The 19,283-nt window shown below is 39.5% G+C and overlaps 3 protein-coding genes across 17 annotated transcripts in view; 1 reads left to right on the top strand and 2 right to left on the bottom strand.

Moving 5' to 3' along the window:
• kif21a (kinesin family member 21A) overlaps positions 1-1,296 on the bottom strand; it is a 54,470-nt gene extending 53,174 nt beyond the window's left edge. For 5 of the 7 annotated variants that reach the window (XM_039807555.1, XM_039807556.1, XM_039807552.1 and 2 more), the window contains exon 1: positions 856-1,295. In XM_039807555.1, coding sequence (XP_039663489.1) covers positions 856-899 — 44 coding nt within the window. In that variant the 5' untranslated portion in view covers positions 900-1,295. Of the gene's footprint in view, positions 1-855 lie in introns of all 7 variants that reach the window. The other 2 variants (XM_039807551.1, XM_039807558.1) reach the window with 2 other exon arrangements.
• Positions 1,297-3,894: 2,598 nt separating this feature from the next.
• Positions 3,895-15,955, bottom strand: LOC120563397 (proton myo-inositol cotransporter-like). Of its 8 annotated transcripts, none has more exons than XM_039807549.1 (12): positions 15,816-15,955; positions 13,795-14,258; positions 13,465-13,624; positions 12,129-12,337; positions 11,829-11,937; positions 11,446-11,609; positions 10,964-11,078; positions 9,774-9,899; positions 9,334-9,452; positions 8,395-8,547; positions 5,873-6,045; positions 3,895-4,876 (listed from the first exon to the last, which is right to left on the bottom strand). In XM_039807549.1, the coding sequence occupies exons 2-12, from the start codon at positions 14,231-14,233 to the stop codon at positions 4,784-4,786; spliced, it is 1,860 nt and encodes a 619-aa protein (XP_039663483.1). In that variant the 5' UTR covers positions 14,234-14,258; positions 15,816-15,955; the 3' UTR covers positions 3,895-4,783. The 8 variants fall into 8 exon arrangements, with proteins under 8 accessions (XP_039663483.1, XP_039663481.1, XP_039663484.1 ...); XM_039807547.1 differs by having other exon boundaries at positions 13,795-14,261; positions 15,816-15,925; XM_039807550.1 differs by lacking the exon at positions 15,816-15,955 and adding an exon at positions 15,761-15,779.
• Positions 15,956-16,783: 828 nt separating this feature from the next.
• Positions 16,784-19,283, top strand: part of lrrk2 (leucine-rich repeat kinase 2) — a 46,413-nt gene continuing 43,913 nt past the window's right edge. The window contains exons 1-2 of one of the 2 annotated variants that reach the window (XM_039807540.1): positions 16,784-17,594; positions 18,888-18,970. In XM_039807540.1, the coding sequence (XP_039663474.1) occupies positions 17,447-17,594; positions 18,888-18,970 (231 nt within the window). In that variant the 5' untranslated portion in view covers positions 16,784-17,446. Of the gene's footprint in view, positions 17,595-18,884; positions 18,971-19,283 lie in introns of both variants that reach the window. The other variant, XM_039807538.1, reaches the window with a different exon arrangement.

Here is a 19,283-nt window from a genome sequence, read left to right as displayed (position 1 = left end):
ACAGACTGGTTTCCCATTATGCCACTGTCACTGTGCCACCTCACCAGCTGGGTGGGAGCGGCCTACTTCAGCACAATAGTACATTAAGCGTATGTACTTGGGAGGAAAGGAAGTCTCTTTTCTGATACATTAAACATGTCTAAGATTCTAACAGGCTTGAATCACTAGAGCCACGACTGGGCTGTCTACAAACAAAGAGCAGACTTGACAGAGTTACCCGAGCTGCACTGAACGGCCCACTGTCCTTTCCTTAAACCTGGCTGTCAGTGAAGCTCTTCTTTCATCGACTAACTGTCTCTCTGCAGGAGGCTTTGAGGAGAGGCCAGGCTTCAGGAGACACACTGGCTGATTGTCTCTCTCCCACCCTCTCTCCATCTTGCTCTGATAGCTCAGCCCTTACAATAGATGAGATCATCCCTCTTCGTGCATGCCAGAGTGTGCTGGAGACATGTGTGTGTGTGCACCTGTGCAATGAGATACACAGAAAACATACTGTGCATCACACTTTGGGAAACTGCAAATCCCAACGGAGGTAGACCACAAAACAGACCGAAAATCTGTCCTGAAAAGCCGGTGGTAGCATGAAGAGGTGCCCTGCTGGAACTGGGTCACCGTGCTAAAATGAAATGAGGCTGATCATTTATAGATAGTGTGTGTGTGTGTGTGTGTGTGTGTGTGTGTGTGTGTGTGTGTGTGTGTGTGTGTGTGTGTGTGTGTGTGTGTGTGTGTTTGCTGCTGTTGACCTGCAGGTGTTTGCTAGGCCCGCGGCACTGACTGACAGGTGGCACCGGGCAATTAAGGCACAGCTACGCATTTGGCGTTGATGGACAATTAAAAGAAATGTTTGTGACTTACCTGAGTGCCACACGGACTGAGCTGTCGTCCTGCCCCGAAGTCATGATTCCTTATACAATACTCGATTGAAAAAGAACAAAAAAACGGATTTATCTGTCTTGGCTCCTTGCCCTGGCAAAAGAGTGAGAGAAAAAAAACTGTGCACTCCCGGGCAGGCGAGCGGACCGAGCAACGGAGCTGTTCACTTCGACTTCAGCGCCGCCATTGCAAAACAAACAAATAATATCTTAACGGTGTTTTTAACCATGACATCAGCGCGGGGAGGTGAGGCGGTGTGTCCGCATGTCGCGTCTACGTGCACCGCATCTCTGCGCAGTTCGGCCCGGATGCTTCAGCTCCGGCTCGAGCCCACATGCAGACTGCCGCTGCTGCTGCTGCTGCTAGGTGAGCCACTGCCGCGCGCGTATACGTGAACACACACACACACACACATACAAAAATGCACACACACGCGCAGCCGTCCTCTCTGCTGCTGCCCGTTTACGCACTTGGGAGGGAGCCGCAATGCGTCAGCAAGCCACGCCCTCTCCGGGGAAAACGGCTGCGATATGAGGTCATAACAAGGGTGTTTATTCACATTTTTGTATAAAATCGGAAATACACTTTCATTTTTGTAAAGATTTAAATGCGTAATCCCATGATTTAGGTTGCTCTATACAGTTAAATGCACAATCAACCTAAAAAAATCAGGTGAATTCCTCATATATCAATCAGAATTTTGATTTAAGTGTCTAAAACACATGAAAAGTGTACTGCCAAATGTAACAAAGTATCTGCAGCATTTTTGGGGGTTTTATTATTATATTTTATTATTATTATTTCATTTTAGAGATTTCTTATTTTGTATTATTTCTTATTGCTTTCTTTGTTTTTGTTTTTTGGAACCAAATACAGTTTATTCGGTTTTCTATTTTTTTATGTGAGACAATACAAGAAACCACAAGTGATACAAGACAGACAGTCACATAAAGAAAAAAAAAAAGAAAAAGAAATAAATAAGAGTAAGGTAAAATAAAACTAGCAGTTGCAATGCAAAATTTAATATTTCATGTGCTTATTCAGTCACTTTTTCAAACTCATTTCTTATTGCTTTCTTAAAACTTTATTTAAATATCATAATTTTTTGTCATTTCCTTTATTGTGATAATGATATGAAATTCCCCATTTGTTCCAGCTGTGATGTCAGATTGTTTTTCTTATTGTAATTGATCAAAAGTACATTCTTATCGTAATCGCTACAAAATCTTACGTCATGTTTTTAACTAATGCATTTATTTTACATGCATTGTCATCAACCAATCAATCAATACAATCATATGGTATTTAAAGTGTAAAATCGCCATTAAACATGTTCTTAATGCACATTACAATTAAAGGAATACATAAATAACAGACAACAAAACAATTGAACAGCATTAAAGCAGTAATAATAAACTATACAAATTAGTCATCAACTAATCAAACATGTTTCAGTGGGGGTTTTTTTTTTTTATTATAGTTTGTTTTTTTTGGTATTTAATTGATGACAAACAAACACATCCTGCCTTTTTTGTATAATTTTTTTGTTGGGGGTTTTTTTTTTAAAACACCAACATGGATCTAAACTGTTTACATTTAATGATAAATATTAAAATTAGAATAAAAGTATTGTATATGAAGTCCATATGAAACATTAAAAAGTATTAATCTATGCATGTGAAATACATACCTGCAGCTTAGTGCAATCTATAAAGTAATGGTCTGTATAAATGATGCTGGTTCACTACTTACTTACTTATGGGAACTTTTAGTGCCACCCAGTGGATATGAACCATCATGGCACTATGTGGGGGGCACTAAGTGGTGTAGTGGAACAGTGGGTACACTACACAACAAAAACAGGCGCTATTACTGATTTTTGGGGAAGTTTCTTAGGTGCTGATGTAGAATGTCTTTTTGATTAAATACAGGATTAAAATGATGTTTTAAAGAGAATGGTGTCTCCCTTCAGAGGGCCCAGTTGACACCCACTGCAGGGCTTATTGATAGGTCAACGTTGAACATGAAACATTTAACATGAATACTGGCCTTCTATAGGAATGCTCACCCAACTTGCCACATTTTACGGTGTAATTGTTGGCACACGTATCTTGTTTCTCTGCAGAAATACCTTGATATATTTAAAATTGGGCAGTGTACTGTATATTACACTCAATCTAACCTGAACATAATGTAATATCTACATGGGCAAAACTGCTGGACATGACAATTGTAAGCAACAATATAAAAATGGATGACATTTTTTAAAGACTTGGACATCCTTACTTAAATATACTGGTCAAAGACAAGGAAATGTTTTAAAAGAATCATAGCTTGCAATAATGGAATTTATATTTAGATATTTAGTTTCTGGGGCCATTGTGTATTGTTTGTCTGTCCGTGTTGGTGTTTATGTGTTAAAAAGCATAATAAAAATACCGTTATAAAAAAACTAAGCCACAGCAAAGCTGTAATAACACCATGAATACAGGAATCCCGTTACAAGCCTATCAAGTTACCGGGACAGGAAAGGCATAGCAAACTACAGGCTCACTAATGACTAGACACATGTAAGGGCATATTATAGTGAAGCCAAGCCAAAGACTGCATGCTGGCTGCTCTACAGAGACTGAAAATCTGACTAAGTTTTCGAAAGACGGTTTTAAAATGTATACCCAAATTAGTTTAACTTCACAAAACTTTTTAGTCAAAACTTTAAGTTTTTCTTTACCTATTATTGCTCCATTCATGCTGGCTTTTTATAGTGGTGGTGCACACGCTTAACTCAGAGTGAACCTACTCTGAGGTGATTGAACCAACTCAAATCAGCTTCCCATCTCAGGGTAAGTCAACTCAGAGTTTGTTAAACCTCCTTCCTGAAACCGGGCCCTGGTAAAGATTGCCTTACAACACAGCTAACACAGAAGCTATTATTTTATTTCATCTACTGACCCATTGAAATGTAAACACTCACTCAAAGCCTTTACGTTTTGCAAAATAAATGCAATACATTGTCTGAAATTGCTTCAAAGTGTGTATATTTATTTCCCAAAGATCACAGAACAGAACATGATCAAAGAGACATGGAATGTAATTGTACATACGGCAGCATTTCATATACAAAATGTAAACAAAAACAGTACCAACATGAACACATCTCATTTGTCATGAGGTCAAATGGATCTATGGCCTATAAACTTGGTTTTCCTTTTCAAAACACTCATCATTACTGTCCACCCGACAAACTAACTTCGTAAGTGTACAAAATGTCTGTGTCAATACATGTACAATTTCCAATACAAAATGCAATACTTTTTCCCTTTTTAAGTTCTCGCACAGGCTGGTGAGTTTAACAACTATTATATATATATATATATATATATATATATATATATACACACACACACACACACACACAAATATGACATTATGTGTGAGATCTGTAACCACAAAATGTGTTTAGAAATATTGGAAGATTTTGTTCCCATAAATATTAATGTTTTTGGGATATATATTAATGTTATTATTATTTCTAAATATTTTACTCATCAGAAAACTTCAGTTTAGACATCCTCAGATGTCCGTACATTACTAAAAAAACATTACTAGAAAATAATGATTGTTCTAAAATAAAACATTTAAAAAGGGAACACATCAGTTGCACAAACATGGCATGGCAATTCCTAGCTTGCAGTTTAATAAAACACAAGACTCCATCAGAATTGAAAAATTATTGTAGTTGTTAGATTTTGAAGTGCAAATTGAAGCGTGCCTGTGCAAATAGGATGTTGTAAACAAAGGTGCTTTGATATTAACTTGTTCAGGGTTACTTGGTCACCATTATCTGAGCTGCAAAAACAAATATATTAATCATTATAAAAGGCATATTTCTAGGATAGCAGAAAAGTTATTAGCACCTTGATGCAGTACTTACAGTTATGTAGGCTATGGCACTGTCTGACCCCACCGCTCCATATTGTGCTGGGCTGAATTCCGAAGCTTGCTAGAAAATTAAAGATTTGAGCAACTCATTCTAGCACTCTGCCATATAAATATCTTCTGCTTTAATTGAAAAGACACCCTTTGTGCAAACAATAGCAGCAGTGCACAATCAACTCTTTTGTTTTACACCAGCACAGATTCAAAGATTAAACCCATGTTAGAGATTTCAGCAGGAATGTGTTTTGAAAGAGTCCTACAGAATGTCTACAGATATGAAAAAGTCAAAATAAAGCAGAAATCAATGATAGAGTTTTTCCCTTCTCCATGTGTGGATCTATAATCTTCATAAATTTAAGACTACAGATCATTAAGGCTAGAATACAAACATATTATAGCGTGGTATCTAAATAAAAGTCTCAGAGTCCAGACAAAAGATGGATGCTCAACTGCAATCATGCAGAGTTCTTCACAATATGCTTACCAGCTGGGAAAAACAAAAGTCATTCCCCAAAGTTTATATTTAATGTCCTTAAAAATACTGATCAGTTCGCTACTGTAAACAATGACTTTCCATTAAAGTACCATAATCGGTTTGTGTCACCTGATTATTTTAGGACATACCATAACTCTCCTGGGATAATCATTATCCCAGCAGCACCGTTCCAATCAACCCTGCTCACCATAACCCTCCAATAGTTCCCGTTTATGATGACAGAGGGAATGATGGGAAACAGGAAGAATGCACAAAAGCCCTCAGGATGAATAAAGTATCTATCTATCTAAAAGCAAAACTGAAAAGCAGACCAACACCCAGGTGAGACAAAGGCAGATGGAAAAAGCAGAGATGTTGAGCGAGGGGAAAGTTCCACTTCTAGCCAATCACCGGAGAGCTCAGGCCTTTTTAGCTCGTGTCTGATTGCATCCAGCAGAAGGCCACATGATTACCTCTCCTCCCCACACCAGCCAACCAAAGGACAGAGTGGAAAGAGACAACCTTCCCAGTCTAATCTACATCTGAAGCGTCGTTGTCCGAGTGGAGGTGGTTGCTGCCTTTTACCCGAATGTAGTGGACGTGGCCTTTGTCACGGGGTGAGGAGGCTCCACAGGAGCAGAGCTGACCGGTGAACAGGTTATCGATGTCCTCCAGCTGCAGGCCCCGGGTCTCTGGGAGGCAACCCTGGACGAAGAGGATACCCAAAACAACCAGGCCGGTGTACATAAAGAACGCCCCTGGAAGAGAGAGGAACACGTACTTATTTATTTTTTTACAGTTCATGGTTCAGAGCTATGGATGCCATTTGCATACACATAATGTGGGACAACATTAAAATAAAAATGAAAAAAAAAAATCAATGGATAAATGTTGGTGATAGGTTTGGGTTCATATGAGATTTAAGGTAACACACAGGCAAAGGGTGTTACAGAATTCAATTGGCGTCCAACAGAATCACATCATTTTCATTTTCAAAAACAGATGACAATGTGCTACCTAAAAACTGGAAAATGAAAATGCAAACTGGGGTTTAGCATTTCAGTTTATTTAATGTCACAACGTCAACCTTTGTTAGATGAAAATGAAATGCCCCCAAGCTGGTTTTGTGACTTGCTCAATTTCAGGACATTTGGGGCTGTTTATTATTAGATTTGATTGTTTATTGTTAAATCCGGACAATCCCTGTCTGATTGTAGTTTGAGCTTGTGTCCGACTGGTCTCTGCTTTCTTTGAGCAAATCAATGTGAGAGCTAGTGAGGGTTGTCTTCCTTGAGGACACTTTGACAGAATGAATGAAACGTGTATTGCTGCATAGTTGGTGTTTCACACTGCTCTATTGAAAAGCAAACCAGGACTTCATGTCATCTCCCTCACCACTGTCCTGGTGCCATAAACACCATCCACGCCTGGTTATATACTCAGCTAAATAAGAAACGTCCTGTCACTTTCAACTGCTTTTATATTTTAAGCAAACTTAACATATGCAAATATCTGCATGAACATTAGAAGATTTAACAACTAAGACATAAACTGAACAATTTTCACAGACTTGTGACTAACAGAAATGGAATAATGTGTCCCCGAACAAAGGAGAGGGGGGGGGGGGTGTCAAACTCAAAACTAGCCCTCAGTATGTGGTGCTGCATTAAGTACTGCAGTGCATCTCCTCCTCATGTACTGCACCAGACTGGCCAGTTCTTGCAGTTGTTGTTGCCATCCTGTACCTGTTCCGCAGGTGGGATATTCGGATGTAGCGATCCTATGCAGGTGTAGTTACACGGGGTCTGCCACCGCGAGGACAATCAGCTGTGCTTCCCGTCTCCCTATAGCGCTGTCTCACAGTAGGGCCATTGCAATGTATTGCCCTGGCCACATCTGCTGGCCTCCTTGTACCATGCCTAAGGCACGTTCATGCAGATTAGCAGAGACCCTGGGCGCCTTTCTTTTGGTGTTTTTCAGAGTCAGTAGAAAGGTCTCTTTACTTTCCTAATTTCCTTTTAACTGTGACCTTAATTGCCTACCGCCCTTAAGCTGTTATTGTCTTTTTCGACCGTTTAACAGGTCCATGTTCATTAATTGTTTATGGTTCACTGAACAAGAATGGAAAACATAGTTTAAACCCTTTACAACGAAGTTATTTTGTCTTTAAAATACAGTGTCCTGAAAAAGGGACGTTTAATTTTTTTGCTGAGTTTATAAAGAGTAAAAAAAGAAAAAAAGAAAAAGAGTTTCCCACTAAAGTTCCAGGGGATGATTTCCCTTTTGCTCTTTCCAACGTTTTAAATTGTTAAATTTTTCTTCTACACATTTTCAGCGCTCATTTCTACGGGTCATTAAAACGGGTCAATGCGACCCGAAGTCAACACAAGGGTTAAATAAAGAAATAGAGAACTGGGAAAAAACTGTACCAAGTGAACTGATTAACCAGGGGAATCTGTGTGAGCAACACAGAATAATGTACAGCTGAGTTTGAAATACAATACAATGAGGGGTTTAAAAAAAAAAAATTCTTAAACAGCAAAAATCAACCTATAATGATAAAAACAAACACGTGCTTTTCTGATAAAATGCTAGACTGTGTAAACCCGGCCCCGATCTGCCGGCGATTTCATTTCGCCCTGCAGCTCAGGCTGGACACCTGTACATTTATCTATCCTGCTTCCGTTACAATTTTGCGGGGACCAATCACAACCTGGCTTATCCACCTGGCGCGCTATTAGCGGGTTTAACACGATGACGATAGAGAAGCGACAGCAAGCAGCTTTTTGTTTACATTCAACACGACAGCCACCGAAGCGCAGCACTCCATGGCAGAAACCCGTTGATGTTGTCGCTGCTAAATCACCAGGATTGTTGGTCTGATTGGTTGAAGGACTATCCAATTGCGTACAGGCTCATTTGAACTATGCCCGTTGAGCACGCCTCTTGTGCAGTAGAAAATACAGAGCAGACTCCCCAGACTAATGTTCAATCTTAAAAAAAATTTAATAAATTGAGCTTAGTCTGGTGATAGCCAGACTAATAAAATGCCTCGCCTCACACGTAAAAGCAGTTCATGATGTGACATGTAATTACCATCATCTTACCGTAATAGGTCAGATACTCGGCGACATGAAGGAAGGTCAGAGACACCAGGACGTTGAAGATCCAGTTCACCCCGGCTGAACAGGCGTTGCCGGTGCTGCGAGCCCACAGTGGGTAGATCTCGGAGTTCACTGTCCAAGGCATGGTGCCCATACCTAACACACAGACAATACATTATATTTTTCTTATTCTTTCGTGATCATACACATAATAAATGGGTTAGGCGTTTCTTAGCAGGAAGATTGTTTTTTTTCACCATGTTTAGGGTCCAGTATAAACAAGCATCCCCTTTATCTGGCAACGGTTTCCTGTATCAGCCATCAGGGTTTGTGTCACAGCGAAGTGAAAGGTGTGTGTTGTGTTTTAGTGGTTTTCTGAGTTTAGTTTATTTCAATCAGTCAATCAATCACATAAATACACAAAATCACTTACATAACATAAATGGTAAGAAAAAAAAGTGTCACCTTAGTTCATGCTCTGTCATCTTAACTCGTTTATAATCAATACTCATATCGAAAAGGTGTAGGTTGAAGCATTTGCTTATTACACCTACCCTTTTTACATTCTATTTTATTCTTATTTTGTTCTTAGGTCCCTCAGGATATTATCAATTTTATAAAATGTATTATCATTAATTTCTGTATTTTATATACATATCACACACGTGTGCAGAAGTAAAAAAAATAAACAAAACAAATACAGTATATTCCCATTCATATACACATTGGCATTCATGCCTCGCAAATGTATTGCATAAATATGACTTATTAATTTTTTTTTGTCAATTTTTTTTTAAACAGAAACTAGCTCAGAACAATTAGAGATGGTTTAGGTTGTAGTTTATTTATATATATATATATATATATATATATGTTGGATATGAGAAGTTTGAAATGTTGGATATGAGAAGTTTGAAAGACAATGACAACGTCGCTTCAGACCTGGAGCAAAGAATGCAAGGTAGAGGATGAGGCCCAGCAGGACGACCCAGGAGTACGATGTTGGACAGTAGTTGTAGGCCCAGATGGGGCTATCAGTGGTCTCTGTCTGGTTGGAACACCTGGATGAAAGAAACATTGCAAGAAATTGAAACCAACATTTCTCTAAAAGGTTTTTCTGTATTTTGAGCATCAAGTACAGTAGTACAAAGACGATGTGACTCCTTCAGCTTCAACTTTAGAGATGCTGAAAGCGAGTGAATTTGCCTTTTTATTAACTGCTATTTTGGATATTATGTCATGTGCAAAGCAATCTAACGGCAGTGCAGATCACAGGTGCTTCTACTGTAGGTATATTTTAAAAGACATATCTGAAACATAATGATAATGTTGTAATGACAGCCACATGGATGCTGGGAGTATGTACTGTGACAGTGTCTGACCTTCCCCAGGCGGCGTCTTCTGTGGACACTTGATTGACAGGAACGCAGGAGGAGTCGTACACTCCGGTGCCGTTTTCACGATAACAAAATCCACAGTCCGGATCCAACATGCAGAATTCACAGGACCTTGAGGACAGAGCTGAATGTGAAACCTCTAACTTACATACTCTCAAATACACACGTCCCCACACAAGGATGCCGCACTATTGACTGAGCAACAGACGAGCACACGCATCACTCTGTCAACTCGTGATAAGCTAGTAAAGCTTTACATCGAGTTGAAAACTATTACCACAGACGCAGGAAGAACAGTGAGATGGACCTTTGGTCAAATCATAACACAAGTGAATACAGGTACACCTCTGGGAGTCAAATTTAGCTCAATTTAAGTGCTTTTTGTGCATTTGGATCATATGGGTGGCTCCAAAAGCCTTTTGGATATTTCAATATTTGTGTAATAGAAACAGGACTCATGTAAAGATGGAAATATACTTTTTGATTCCGAAAGGTTTACCAAGGAGCAGCTTTTCACTGATATCAATCATGAATTGTAACTTTTAACAATTTGAAGCCAGTTGTATAAAGAAAGTATCCCTATGATATTTAAGTAATTACAGGATCTCTTTTGAAGTCAAGTGTCAAAACCTACTTTTCCGGCGCACCTGGGTAGCTCACCCGGTAGAGCTTGTGCTTTTGAGCCCCTTTGCTGCATGTTACTTCCCCTCTCTCTCTCCCCTTTTATGTCTAAGCTGTCCTATCAATAAAGCCCCAAAAATTATCTTCAATCTTTGCAATTTGTGGGAACAATTTTCAACATTTTACTTGAAAAGGTGTCCAGATTTGATGTATTTAGCTTCGAGAAATGTTGCTTGTGGAGAAAAAGTGAGTCATGTCCAATGAATTACACTGAATCAACAGTAAACACGACTGTGGCTTCTGTCAGTGTAGAAAGTACAATGAATTTCACCCTTTATGAAGCAAAACTGTGAGACTCTTTGGGACTGAACAACAAACCAAGCCAACGGGATATATTGGACTGGCCATATCTTGACATGAAGCCACATTGCCTACATATGCCAGGATCAATATCAGGATCACTGAGAAAAACTGTAAACTAACGACTCAAAATGAATAGGAGTGGTTGGTGGTAATAATTCTAATGACTGTGTAGCTTTGGTGTGTTCTCTTACCCATACAATCTGCAAGTTGAGTTTTGAGAGTCGACTGGGTGGAGGGTGATAGGCGGAGAATACTGGGCAGATAGCAAGAATCCGACTGCCAACAAAGTCAGACTCAGAGCAGTACCTGCATTAGAGAGAAGAAAAACACACTAAATGAAGCTCTGATGAAGAAAAAAATTCTCATAAATTCTGGATAAATAAATTCTACAGAGACACCTGCATAAGATTACAAATAAAATATAGAGAAAGACATTGTATCCTAGTGACTTTGCCTGTCCATTGTATGTCCATCTGAATACTATCAATAACTAAATGCTATGGTAACATGACACAATACCTAATAGATATAAACTGTCTCAATAAAACGTCAAATTACTCTAAGCAAGACTTGCTCTATTTTAGAATGATTCTATTCTGTTATGGATTTAAATCAACTAATCACTGGATTTTGAAAATCTTTAAATTACTGTAGAAATATCTAAATTACAAACCAAAAAGGCTGCCAAGGGTCAGGTGCCTGCGGCCCACTCTCTCCACCAGCCAGACTCCAACTAAGGTGAACACAAAGTTGGTAGCAGAAGTTGCAGCAGCCAGCCAGATTGCCTGTTTAACATCCCGTATCCCCGCCATCTGCAGAATGGTTGCACTGTAGTACCTAAAACAAAAAGAGTGAAGCGGTTCAATGAAAAGCACAATCTAATTTGCATTCCAACCTCCAACCAAATCTCAGCAGAGGGTCTTCCAGTTAGACAGGTCAGGACATCTTAAAAACACAAAGGCTCCGATTTATCACTTGAGCTTTTTACAATAGTGGGCGATGTTGTAGATAATTAAACGGGAGCTATTACAAGATTAATCGATGGGATCGACATACATGACGGTGTTGATCCCAGACAGCTGCTGAAACATCTGGAGGCCGCAGCCAACGATAAGAGCCCTTCGAGTCGGGCCATGGCGAAGGATCCGCAAAATAACAAAGCGTCCTAAAGAAAAAACAGCCAAACATTTTTAATAATTATTTAAAGGTAGGTACATTACTCATGTACCTACATTTTTTTTTTATGTTTGGCTATCGATGTCACTTTGCACAAAAGGCAGTTTTGTCCCATATAGACAAGCTCATTTTGTCAAGGGATTTTTTTATTTTTTTTCTGTTTTCAAAGAAATCTTTCACCTCCACCAGTCTCTTTCTCCTCTTCCTCGATGGCGATTCTGATGGTGTCGTACTCCTCGTCAATGTTCTGGCCCCCTCTAATCCGGCTGAGAGTCTGGCGGGCCTCTTGGTTCCTGCCCTTTTGGAGAAGCCAACGAGGGCTCTCCGGCAGGAAGAGGAAGCCGACGAACTGCAGCACTGCCGGGACAACGGACAAACCCAGCATGTACCTGCAGTGTGGAGAGAACGAGAAGGAGTGAAGGGGTGAAAGATACCGATGTGAGACGCTAAAATGGACGTCTGCCACCGCTGATTCTCAAGGTGGGGTCTGAAGACTCTCAGAGGTCTTGGAGGCCATTACAGGGTAGGGCTGGGCGATAGGGAGAAAATCAGACATCACGATATTCCTGACCAAATACCTCGATATCGATATTGCGGCGATATTCTAGGGTTGACAGTTGGTGCTTTAACAAAATATCTTCACACTTAGATTTTAGATAAACAATCATCAGTAATGTGGACATAATGACTAATTGGGGAAAAGGCAAATAATAGAACAGCTAGAACAGTCTGGTAAGTTCAGAAAAGTACATCACTTTACTGTAATGCAGCCTTTAAAACCAGGAAAAGACAACACTTATGTCATATCACGATATTATGATATCCAAAATCTAAGACAATATCTATTCTCATCTCACGATATTGATATATCGCCCAGCCCTATTACAGGGAGTCAATTTCAAGCTGCATTATCATTGTACAAATCTAAATCATAAACTAGGGCAGCAAAGACACACAATTGAGGGTGTAGTTCAGCGCATTAAAATCCGAGCCAATCCTTGCATTTGTTTTTATAAGGATCAGTGTTACCCTTTGTTTGCTTCGCCTGGGTCCTTCAGCTGTCAGAATTGCCCCTGACACACTAAAGCCATACAATGTTGTGAGCAAGCAAACATCGGAGTGCACAAAAATAAAGCCTACCAATATTGGATTTTTTTTTTTTTTAAGCAGAGCCCCAATAACAATATTTGAGAGTTGTAAAAGTTTAATTTAACAGTTGTGACCAAGATATCTCACAGTTGAAAAATAAACTTGTCAGTCCTCTCAGGTGGACAAATAGAACTGCAACCCCAATACTAGATTACCTCAAACAAAACCTTTGGCATTTCTGTACTGGAGTTTCTTGTAACAATTTGCCAACAGCAATATATCTGGGACAAGCTAATATTGACAATGCAGATGTAACAGTCACGCTCTTCACAAACAAAGAGATTGGGTAAACAAAACTAAAGTAAACTCCTGTCATGGAAAGTTACAAACAGTGAAGACAGTGTTGTGGTAGAAACAATGTGCATACCTCCAGCCGTCGTGGCTCATGTAGCTGAAAGCTCCATCGATTACGCTGGCAATGAACTGGCCACCAGTGAGGAAGAGGGAGTTTATAGTGACCAGCTGACCTCTCTGGTGAGGTGGAGAAACCTCTGCGATGTATACAGGAACTGTCATAGAGGCAATGCCTGATGTGGAAATCAAGAAAGGGTTTCATTTATGTCAAAAAATGTTTGTAAGAAAATTCTTGGGACAATAAGTTCTAATTCTATTCTGTTACATGATCCACAGTCCTATGTGATAATCCCCTCACTTTACCTGGATGTACAGTATATGTATCCAAATGACACCAACTCACCTATGCCCAAACCAACTGTGATTCTGCCCACAAGAAGAACCACCTTGTCCGGGGCTAAACTCAAGATGATGCCACCGATGCCGAAGATGAAACTGGCCAAAAGGATGCAGATCCTGCGTCCCAGCCAACCATTTAAGAAGCCTCCGCTCAGGGCAGAGAGCGCCGCAGCCCCAACAGTACTGGAAACCAGCAGCTCCTGCCACAGAGCACTCAGGTTCATCTCCTCCTTCAGGAGCAGCATAGCCCCGGAGACCACCCCGGTGTCATAACCAAAGAGAAATCCTCCCAGGGCAGAGAAGAACGCCAACATGTAGACGAACCCTGGTGTGGAGGCATCTTGGTCCACGAGATCCCCACCAGTAGGACGTAGAGGTGCAATAAGAGTCTGCTCTCCGCCATCCTCTGCTTTCTGTCTCCTGCCGCCCATGGAGCTGCTCATGTGCTTCAAACTGTATTCATCGTGGCTGCTGGACATGGGGGAAAACATCATTTGTCAGCGCATATACAAGCTCCCTCAAAACATAGCAGTTCATAACAAAGTGGGCCCAAACAAAAGGAGATACTTATGCTGCATTTTTTGCGATGCCAGACGTCCAAATAACCTTCAACTGGCATTTTCCTGCGGTCCAGCTCGAGAGAAGAAACAGGGAGCAAGCCAAAACCTCGACATTTTAACAGCTAGCTAAATTTAGCTAACGAAAACATTTCGTTATAAGCCCCTACTGTGGTCGACTTTGCGGTTCTGTTAGTAGGACTGACAGCAGATTTCACTGTCGCGTCATGTGAGAAATTTGCCTAAACGGTGCACTTCAATGGCTTCAGACCATGCTTTAAATTGACTTTCAACGATTGTTTACAACTATGATACCGCTTAGCTCTGAGAGCGGCTATGTTTATGTGTACGTCACCCGACAGCTGCCAGCCCGCAAAATTACGAATCCCACTATGGCCACGCCAAGACCCGCCCTACGAAGCAGCTTGATTGGTTAGGGTTAGGCATTTCACCTCGAGTGGTTAAGGTTAGGGTTAGGGGATTGGTCAGGGGATAGGACCTGTACGTGTAAGCATGGACGCCTGGCCAATAGTAGTGTGTGAATGCTATTGAAGGGCGGGTCTTGGCGTGGCCATAGTGGGATTCGTAATATCGCTGCCAGCCCAGAGGCAAAAAGAGCAACAACCACCTACAAAATAAACAACAAAAAGATACTAAGTTGTCTCACGACTTATAATGTCAAAAATAATATTTTGGTGATTCCAAATAATTCCATACTCATTCATTTCTGGAACATTCTTTAGAACGCAGCGCAGCGCCAAACTCCCTTTAAAATCTATCATTTTTGTAAATCCTTGTTTATCGGCAAATGTTACATACGTGAAAACAGAAGTTCAGACCATTTATATGTCTACTCGGCAAATCGGCACACATGTGGCCGAACAATTTTTATCCCTGTATTTTTTATTATATATACAAAATATATACTTATTTTATTTACATGATTAATTGACCTATATATAAGTAAATGTATTTCCACTTTTACACAGAGGGTTGCCAGTTTGGGCGGGTGGTGAGAATATCTCAAAAGCCAACTAATATCTGAGAATGTATTAGTAGTAGGGTAACCTAGTGCTTTATTTATTGATACAAACTTACAAAGTGCAGTGTGTGCGAAAAAATGTGCGAAATATGCAAAAGCATTTCTTTCTTCAAAATGAACTAGTTAGGCTGTGTGAGTAGCCTAGTTTTTTATTAACTATATTGAATATTTCCAGAATTATGCAAACGCTTTTTTTCAAAAGTAGCCTAGGCTGTGTTTTAGCCTATATCAGCAGCTGTTTTAGTTTTGGAGACATTATTACTCGGAACCCGGAACTTCGGATCTTTCCAACTGTAGCCTACTGAACTATAGCTACTGGCTGGAACAAATATTATCACTCACGGCAGATAAATATGAAACGTCAAACTCACACATAAAACAGATGACATCCGTGCAAAATAACTGAACAGCGAAGCGTATCCTGACCTGAAACAATGTTGTTGTGTCCTCTTCAACTAACAGGAAGTTTGGCGGATGGCCCCGGATCGATGGACTGTATGCCCGATCATATGATGTTCCTTCAGCCTGAAGCCTTCAGGAGGAACCGAACACGCCCATTTACATTGTTTTAATAATTACCTGTGCCTCCACTATGATTCTCACAGCAGAAAGCTGTGTTACCTTATCATGCTTGTTAAACAGTAGGAATTTGCATTGCTCGAATTAGATATTAAGTCGGCGCAGTATGATGAAGCTCTCGAAACAACACGTTTCCATATTAAGGGGTTTCTTATCCTAGAAAATGACTGATTAATTGGGGTTTTATTTAGTAAGGGCATTCCCCTCTTTTTTATTAGAAGATCAGGTGAGCTGTTTGTGTTTTTAATGTGGTTATTTATATCATAGGCAAATTCAAGTTATTTTATGTTTGCATTTTTACCCCAAACAGAAGTTTGCAATTTCCATTTTTGACAAATCCAACCTTCATTCCAGGAATAACAAGCAACAGGAAGTTTTTTTAATGTGGTAAAAGATTTAGACATTCAATAAAAAAAACTCCCTAAGAAAGTCCATATCTTTCCCAGTTTATTATTTACAAAAAATATTGATTCAGTTACTAAATTGGACACTTGGTAATATTACTAATTAAAAAAATAAAATAAAACCATAGTTACACTGATAGATGCGCAATACAAAACAAAGACGATGGTGGCGAGAGAAGAACCGACAGAAATAAAGAATTAATCGCAGTTTTGTGTAAAGTGATGTATGCCGAATTTAGATATCGCTTCAATTTAGCTGTAAAACGTCTGAATATTTGCTCTACTGGCTAAGTATATTTGTCCATTCGCAAACACACATTCAAATTGCAATTCTTTGAATGTAATACGGCGCAAATCACTGACAAGTCTATAACTGTTTTATAAATCGGTAAATCAGTAACTGACATCAGACTCCGTTGCGAGAGGCAGCTCAAATGCCACTCGATAGCCCCTAAAAGTGTAAACTGTCATTCACAGCAAATGTAAATCGAGTTAAAAAGAAAACGATGCGGTTTTATAATCTAGATGTAGCCTACAAACTTTACCGAGAGTGGAACGCGGCAGATTAGACGATTTTTCAAAGTCCCCTCCGTGCAGCTTCCAGTTTCCTCTTTAACAGACGGGAAGTTTTTTTTAACCAGAGTCATATGATGTGACTTTAAGGAAGAAGGAACACGGCTGTCATAATCTCAGAAAGGACGTGGAAGTGTTTTTTTTCCCACAGAAACAACCGAGAGTCTCCAGCTACATAAAGAGGAACATGTTTTCTCTGCCAGAAGAAAGTTAGCCGAGGACGGTGATGTCAACGTCTGAACCGAAACCCCGTCACACTGACAGCTTCTCTAGTCGTGACGGCCTGCCACTTATCCGCAATGTTACTGTAGCTAATGTAACATGATGTAACATAGCTAATAGTAAGTAATGTGATGTAATGAAATGAGTGCCACTTTACTCGTTTCTTCTTCCCATGCTACTGTAGCAATGCTGCAGCAGTTTGGCCCGCCCGAAGCTCGGTTCTGAGGGATTGTAACGTTACTGATTGACTTGAATGCAACACCTCAGCTGGAAAACAGCATGTTAAAGACCATGGTTAACAACGAGGAGTTAGAAGAGAGGTTGAAGAAACTTCTGGTGAGGCTGAAAATCCCGCAAGAAGACAGGCAACTGTGCACACTAATACAAATCATCGAGGACCTGCTTTTCCTGGCGCACACCGACAATGGTAGGAAACCCATTCTTCCTGCATGGGCATCATGCTGCTGCTCATCGTAAACAGGCACGGTTTCCTTTAGCCATGTTGTTAATGGTCTTAATGCGCATTGGTGGGACAAGTACTCCGATCCTTTACTTAAGTATAAGTAGTATATTACCACAGCGTGTACACTCCACCACAAGTCCTGCATTCAAAATCGTACTTAAAATTATAGATATTGTCAGAATGTTTTGTAGTACTTAAAATATAAAAGTACTCATTATGCAGAAAAATGTCCACATCTAATGTTATATTATTCTATATTATTAGATTCTTATTTCTAGTGCATTAGCATGTCAAGCATACTTTTAGTGTTGGTGGAGCTTATATTATTATCTTCATACACTGTGGGGCACAGTAGTTTAATCTGTAATAGTGCATCATATTTTATAAACTGATCATATATTTGTAGGTCAGATCTTATTCTCTAAAGTAACCAGCTGTAATATAAATGTAAAGGAGAAGTAAGTACAGTATTTTCTTGTTAAATGTACAGTAGTGGAGCTGAGCAAAAAAGTTGTAGGAAATGGAAACATTCCAAGTAAAGTACAAGTACCTCAAAAATGTACTTAAGTACAACACTTTACCACTGCTTTAGAGTGCATTTGTTTGGTCTTAACTAAGAGAGTATTATATATTAATATAATATTTTTATTTTCATGAGATGACTATAATTTAACGATGTTTGATGATTGTTTGTTTGTGAAGTGATCTTGGGTGTCATGAAAGGTGCTTTAAATAAAATTGATTGTTATTATATTATTATTACTTGTCAGTTTGGTTGTCTGCACTGATTATAAGTTTAAGTATAATTGTGGGACTTTTACTAATTCCATTTTCTGCAATTTTATCCTTAGGTACTTTTACTTTTGCTGCACTACATTCAACACATAATTGTAGTTGCTAGTGCAGATAAATATATGACACATAGGGACACACAGACACATTGCTGTAGTAAAGTTTGGTATGTGTTTATTCCAACAGAGCAACAACTGGTTTTTAATAGTAAGATGGTACACAACTTATCATAATGCATAATTTACCTTTTGTACTCAAGCACACTTCTTTGATAATGTTAATGTTATTTTATGTATTTCAAATCTTCAACGCAGGACTTGCAATTAGGGCTGAAGCATTAATATGATTGGCGATTGATTGATACTTGTTATTGCTTATTATATTATTAAAAATGAGTGTAAAAGACTGCGTCCCTTTCATTCAAAGCTAACTTGTCACATCATGTCTTATACTTTGTTGCAGCAGCTGAACTGTTTGAAGACAAAGATGTCCATGTCCCCCTCATGGTGGTGCTGGTGTCCTACATCAGAAGCAAAGGAGTCCAGCAGGTACTGTAGGACATCAGAAACCTCACAAACCCTTGATCGTGTTGTTTAGTTGTCCTTTTGCATCAGCAGTGTGCTATTCGGCCATCTTGAACATTGTCTGCCTAAATAGAGAGAACAGACTTCATATGGTGGCTTTAAACACAGCTTTTTTAATGACAAATGTCCAAGTATCAGTTTGTAATGTTCTGAAAGGAAACAGAATAGTGTGAAATCTTAAACTACACACACAGATGTTAAAGTTTGTACAACAGCATCACCTACTAAGCCTAAAAGTCATCCAAAGCTGACATGCCTACACCTGATCTAGCATGTT

This window comes from Perca fluviatilis, chromosome 8 (genome assembly GCF_010015445.1).
Source record: "Perca fluviatilis chromosome 8, GENO_Pfluv_1.0, whole genome shotgun sequence".
NCBI classification, from domain to species: Eukaryota; Metazoa; Chordata; class Actinopteri; order Perciformes; family Percidae; genus Perca; species Perca fluviatilis.
The sequence above is the reverse complement of the archived record's forward strand: the minus strand, read 5'-3'. Positions and strand labels throughout refer to the sequence as shown.

Bases quoted from the DNA above. Each gene is read 5' to 3' on its own strand.
- LOC120563397 (XM_039807543.1), bottom strand. From the start codon at position 14,284: ATGATGTTTTCCCCCATGTCCAGCAGCCACGATGAATACAGTTTGAAG. The intron at 13,625-13,794 runs GTGAGTTGGTGT...TTTCCACATCAG, and splicing joins CACAGTTGGTTTGGGCATAG to GCATTGCCTCTATGACAGTT. The intron at 9,453-9,773 runs GTCAGACACTGT...TCTTTCATCCAG, and splicing joins GAAGACGCCGCCTGGGGAAG to GTGTTCCAACCAGACAGAGA.